The sequence below is a fragment of the Corvus kubaryi genome, unplaced genomic scaffold, assembly GCF_017639235.1.
Source record: "Corvus kubaryi isolate FWS band 111438036 unplaced genomic scaffold, C.kubaryi_AGA036_p1.0 37387, whole genome shotgun sequence".
Lineage (NCBI taxonomy): Eukaryota > Metazoa > Chordata > Aves > Passeriformes > Corvidae > Corvus > Corvus kubaryi.
This window is the reverse complement of record NW_024581129.1, coordinates 1,046,485-1,052,312: the sequence shown is the minus strand read 5'-3', so window position 1 is coordinate 1,052,312 and position 5,828 is coordinate 1,046,485. Positions and strand designations below refer to the sequence as shown.

Genomic DNA, 5,828 nt, shown 5'->3' with positions numbered 1-5,828 from the left:
ACCTGCCTGTTCCGCCCTGGGGCTGGCTCGGGGGCCGGACACAGCCCGTCCGTCAGCCGGCCTTTGCTCACCGCAGCCCCGCGCCCGGCCCAGTGCCGCTTTTTGTCCCTCGCGTGCCGCCATACCCGCCCGCGCGGAGCGTCCCCGTTCCTATGGAAACCGGGAGGCGCTGTCGCTCCGGAAGTGCGGCGCGCGGCTTCGGCCAATGGGGAGAGCCAGGCTTGAGCCGCGAAGTCTCGCGATACCTCTCGCCGGCCGCTGGCCCTCCCATCACCCCGCGCGGCCCGGGCTCTTCCTTTTCCGCCATCGCGCTCTCGGTGAGTGGCGCTGGGGCTTCGGCCGCGCCGCATCCGCCCCGTCCCGGCGCCATCCGCCCGCCGCGCCCGTCCCGCCCGCGCCGCCGGGGGCGGCGGGCACCGCCCCACCCGCCTGGCCCGGTTTGAGCCGCCGGCACCGGCCGTGGCGCCGTCCGGAGCCCCCGGAATGCGGGGTGGGGGGCGGCACCTCCCGCCCGTGGCCCCGCGATGCTCGGCGGGAAGCCAGGGCGGCGGCCGGGCCCGGCCCGGAGCTCTGGGCAGCTGAGCTGAGCAGGGCGCGGGGGAACTGCCGAGCTTGGCGACTGTAGGGCGTGCGGATCGTGCGGCGGAGCCGCGGAGGAGGTGGCGGAGCGCGGGCAGCGGGCGCGGTCAGGGCCCGGAGAGGGGCGGCCCCGCGCTGGCGGCTTTGCCCGGGGCGGGAATTGGCCCGCGGGGGGTGGTATCGCAGTGGTGAAAGTCCGCGTGGGCTGCAGGACCTGCCTCAGTGCCCGGGACACGGACACCTTTGTGGACGGTTCTGGCAGCGCCCGGGCTGTGTCAGAGAGCGGCGGCAGTGCCGGGGCATCCCTGCCGTGCCGGGGTGCTCCGAGGCTCCTTTCGCGAGCATGTGAGAGCTGCTGCCGGGTTTCCTTTCCGAAGTGCTGTGTTTGTGCATCCTGCAGGTTTTTTGCAGACCAGTGAGCCGAGCAGCATCTGTTGATTTAATATCACATAGGATCTAGTGATTGCACAGGGTTGATAGTATGGAGTTGTGTTTTAGTTGGGTTATAAGGCCAAACTGATTTACCTGGAGAGGTGTCACGCTGCTGACATGGTGTCTGGACGGTGGTTTTGAAATTGTGTGTGTGCTTTGATAAAGCAAAGTTTAACTGTGTCAGATTTCCTGACGTGTTGTGGTAGTGGTGATGCTTGATCACAGCTGAGCGTGTGACTTGGCTCACTTATTTAGCTTGGGAGTGCTTTTTAAGGTTTAATGCAACTTTCTGTCAGCCTTGGATCTTTTAGATCTAAAATTAGCGTTAAGAGAAGCTCTGCTCAGTATTTGCGTGCCGAAGAGCCGGCGCGCTCACTGCTGCCCTTCCTGCAGGCACCATGGTGCGGATGAACGTTCTGGCCGATGCTCTCAAAAGCATCAACAATGCAGAGAAACGTGGGAAACGCCAGGTGCTCATCCGGCCGTGCTCCAAAGTGATCGTCCGCTTCCTGACCGTGATGATGAAGCACGGTAAGTCCTGGCCGTGCTCCCCCTGTGGCCGGGGGTGCTGCTGTGGTAAAAGGAGTAAATCGAGGGGTTTGAAGGAGTTTGGTGCAACATAGTTAATTAGTTGTGTTATTGTAGCTAAGTGTTACCTGTTTCTCTGTGTTCTGGTCTCCTGCAGGTTACATCGGTGAATTCGAGATAATTGATGATCACAGAGCTGGGAAGATTGTTGTCAACCTCACAGGCAGACTCAACAAGGTAGGATTTGTCTTCCTGAATTCAGTTCTCTAAGGAGGTGTTTAAAGGAGAACTGTTTTTTTATTCTATGTTTGTCTGCCCCATTTCTGAAAGAACTGCTTGTGAAGAAGGCGGTATTTGTTGAATCTGTGTCAATAAGAGTAGCATGAATGTTGTCAGTTAAAAGGCTGGTTAATTTGTCTAGTTTCATAACGATCCGGGTCACTAATTACATTTCTTTTAAACTCTGAATATGTAAGACACGCTTTCAGGGAAGTCTGCTTGCAAGTGCTGTGTGTTTCTCTCTCTTCAAAGGCTTTCTGGCTACCTAGTGCTTTCTCAGTTTCTTTGATGTTTAAGCTATCTGGAAGACTTGTCTTAAGAGATAGGAGCTGAGTTGGTTTCCAGTTGATGTTTGATGCCTGCAGATGTGGAGAAGACAAACCTTTCTCCTGCTGCCAGGTGGGCTTTGCTTGCAGTGAGGGAAAGTTGAATGTTACATTAATGGTGCTTGTTAAGTTCCTGGGGCATATGAGGCCTTTCATGTGTGTTTTGGAAGTTTTTAAATGTTTATGTCTCAAACTACTGAGCTGTGTAGTGCTGTAGTGGCTTGCTGTGCATCATTGTTCACAGTTAAGCTCTTCAAGTGAGAGTTGGCTCTTCAGTAAAGAAATAAAAAAATTACTTGGTCAGAATATATAGGGGGCTGTCTCCATGATGAATAAATAATTGCATCTGAAAATTGTGTGAGTGTATAAGGCAGATAATCCTGACACTCCCAAATTCCTGTAGCAATTACAGTGTTATGTGTCTGTAATAAGAGTAATGCAGGTCAGATTTGAGGGTAGTGTTCCTTGAACTCTTTCAGGATGATTTTGCAATGGATCTTCCAGGCTGCAGCTGGGTATAATGTTTCTCTCAGTCATTGCAATAAGGGAACAGTTGTTTAGTTCACAAAAGTGTGCATAGTGCAGGAAGGTGTGCTGCTGGTTTGGTGTTGGATAGTTGTTAGGATAATTAGAGCCAGTGAGGTAATGAGGTGGTGGTCTCAGTCAGTAACTAATTACCTTGAAAATCCCAATAACTTCTGTGCATGTTAATTTCTTCCTGGTTAAAATCCACATGGTTTTTTGTTTTCTAACTATGTATGATGGTTAGAGGTGGAATATCCCTGAGCAATCCCAGGAATTTTGCTGATGTTACAGCGTGCTTTTGTGCTCCCCCAGGTGTGGGCATTACTTGGGTGGTGTAGCTTCAGCAGCAGCTTAAGGCTGTTGAGGTGAGGAGGAGGGGGCGAGGCTGAGGAAGTAACGGGTGAGGAGCTGCTTGGGGTGGGGGCCCCGGGTGGGAGTGCAGAGAGTGTGTAACAGCATTGGTAAAGTCCTTCAGGCAGGGAGCTGGGATCACAAATGTGCAACTCCATAAAGTTGTTCAGTTTGTAATGGAATCCTCTTTTACAGTGTGGTGTAATCAGTCCCAGATTTGATGTGCAGCTGAAGGATTTGGAAAAGTGGCAGAACAACCTGCTGCCTTCCCGTCAGTTTGGGTGAGTATGGGGAAGGGTCGAGTGTGTGTTGTGTGTAAAAATGTTACACTCTCAGACTGCCTGAGTTAGACTCACCTTCCACCTTTCCTCTGATCAGCCTGGAGTTAAATTCCAGTCTTAAAATTCCATCCTCCATATAATGTCCCTTTTAACCAGTTTTAAAGGAGCACTGCTAAGCAAGGTCTGTTTCTGCTTGGCTTTGGTAAAATCCTTGTTTTACCATTTCACAGTTTAATGGAAAATTGGACTTTTCTCACACTTGTTTTGGTTTTATAAATGGCCATTTTTAAATGGAGGAGGAGTTATGTAAGTTACCCAGTCAGTGGAAGCAGATTGTACAACTTGAATTCAAATGTCATGATTGTGTGCAGATTAATCAGATGTGAAGTGATGAGGGACTTGGAGCCTTGTTGAACAAACCTCCCCAACACAGGAAATCTTACTATTATGCAGTGTATCCTCACAAAGTATATGGAATCAAGCGCAGTAAATCCCGGTGCAGCAGGATGGCAGAGCTAGAAGAGTCTCCAGAGCCTCAGCCAGTCTGCCCCATCAAAGGAAGGATTAACAGTTCTGTGCTGTTTCTGTTCTTAAAGCTCCAGCAGTAACTCCTGCTTCAGCTGTCCCTGTGTAGCTACTCTGTGTGTTGTCAGAGGGAGTTTTAGAGTATTTATAGAGTGGTGGGACAGGAGGTTCTCAGACATGAAGCTGTGTGGGTGGGGTGTGTTGGTAGTGCAGATGTTGGCATTAGCAGTGGCAGCTGCTGCCCATGCAGCTCCTCCCCTGCACCAGGCAGTGTTCAGCACTGAGGAGCTGTCTGCCACCGTGGCACCTCTGCCTGCACTGGGGAGCAGCACCTGTGGAGCATAGAAGTGGACTTGGTGTAGAAACCTTAGAGTTCCTGCTGCTGCAGCAGCTGGACAGGGACTGCCCAGCAGGAATATGCGAGGAAAGAGGCAAATAGTTGGAGAGCAGAAGGCTGTCGCTGCTCTGTGTGTGCTGCAGAGCTGTGCTCGTGAGAGGAGCTGCTTTTGCACTGTTGATAATCCAATCTCACTGCCTTGGGCCTGTTCTTACAGGAACAGGCCTTGCTGTTGTAACACAGATGAAGTTGGTGCTGTCAGCTCTGCGCTGGCCTGGAACAGAGATGAACTGAACATTTGCTCTCTCTTGGCAGGTACATTGTACTGACAACCTCAGCTGGCATCATGGACCATGAGGAGGCGAGACGAAAACACACAGGAGGCAAAATCCTGGGATTCTTTTTCTAAAACTTGTAAAAAAAGAGGATACTAATAAATTGTTCAAATGGACTCTGGTGTTTCCAGTCGGTATTTTAATGACTTCGAGCACTGCCTGTGATAGTGCTTGTAACAGCTCTTCAACAGTGCTCAAGTTCCAGCTTCTCTTCAGATGATGTTTGGGTTCCACACCCTCCCTGGTCACAGTTCTGTTTCTGTTAATGATACGAGGTACTTCTGATAGTTACCCCTGGAGTGGCAGTTTGGGGTCACTGTACAAGAGAGCCTCAGCCGGGGAGCTCTAATGCTAAACTAATGCTAATCCCAGCTGTCCTGCATGGGGTCACCTCGCAGGTGTTCTGCACATGTGTCTCCACAGTTATCTGTGTGTGATTCTGGAGTTTCACCTTTTAGCTCAATAACAGAAGATGCCTTGCCAGAAGGTATTTCCTGTTTATGGTTAAAAAAGTTGTGGGATGTGGGATTCTGGAATAATTTAAGATGGTTGAAGTTTGATTTCAGATCATGAACTTGTTCCACATCATACAGTGTAAGGAGTAACTGAGGTTGGGAGGTGAGTAATTCTTTTCCTTCAAATTTCTACTTCGAAAGTGTTTTGAAGCACCAGAATTTTGGGTAGAGTAGTTGCCATATAGCTGTTTTGTATGTTGGCACAAAGAAACAACTGTTTGGGGTTTCATTTTTAGAGTGAGGATGTGAAGTGGTCAGAACCTACAGCTAGGGAGTATTTAGTATTGAATGAGCTGGTGTTTGCTTCAGGGACATGACAGCACAGTGTACTTGATGCAGAGAAATCAAATGTATTTCAAGGCACTACCTGGAACAGTCCAGTGTGAGTTGGTAGAGGATCGGGGATTGCTGATTGCACTGTCCTCCAGGAGCAGCTGGAGATGCCCTGCCTTACTTCACTCTTTGGAGTCCTATCCGGAAGGAGCCTCCGGAAATGTAGCAAGCCCGTTTCGACACACTCTAAACCAGCTGGTGAATTTGTGGTTCTGATACAACAGTTGGAAACCAAGCTTTCCTTCTCGGTGATGCATCCCCATGCCCACTGTGTACAGTTGCTTGAGCTGGAAGTGCCTTGAAGGTGATACTTGATCACAAACCTTTTCCCAGAGCCTTGGCATGGAAGCGACTCCTGAGGCACCAGCTGTGAGCTCTGTAACCTCTCTCGGTTCAGTCTGTTATTCCTTAGGGAGAAAAGGAGAAGGTGATGCTGGTGAGCAAACGGCTTTGCACTGGACAGACAGTGCAGTGTCGCCTGA

General features: G+C 50.5%; 1 protein-coding gene across 1 annotated transcript; it reads left to right on the top strand.

Annotated features, from left to right (window-relative positions):
* The first annotated feature begins 252 nt into the window (after positions 1-252).
* RPS15A (ribosomal protein S15a) lies at positions 253-4,614 on the top strand. The gene is made up of 5 exons (XM_042037277.1): positions 253-317; positions 1,405-1,542; positions 1,697-1,776; positions 3,216-3,301; positions 4,479-4,614. Exons 2-5 carry the CDS (start codon positions 1,410-1,412, stop codon positions 4,570-4,572), a joined length of 393 nt encoding a protein of 130 aa, XP_041893211.1. The 5' UTR covers positions 253-317; positions 1,405-1,409; the 3' UTR covers positions 4,573-4,614.
* Positions 4,615-5,828: the final 1,214 nt, after the last annotated feature.

Excerpts from the sequence above, each read along its gene's own strand:
- RPS15A (XM_042037277.1), top strand. The coding sequence starts at position 1,410 with ATGGTGCGGATGAACGTTCTGGCCGATGCTCTCAAAAGCATCAACAAT. Across the intron at positions 1,543-1,696 it reads GACCGTGATGATGAAGCACG|GTTACATCGGTGAATTCGAG; the intron begins GTAAGTCCTGGC and ends GGTCTCCTGCAG. Across the intron at positions 3,302-4,478 it reads CTGCCTTCCCGTCAGTTTGG|GTACATTGTACTGACAACCT; the intron begins GTGAGTATGGGG and ends CTCTCTTGGCAG.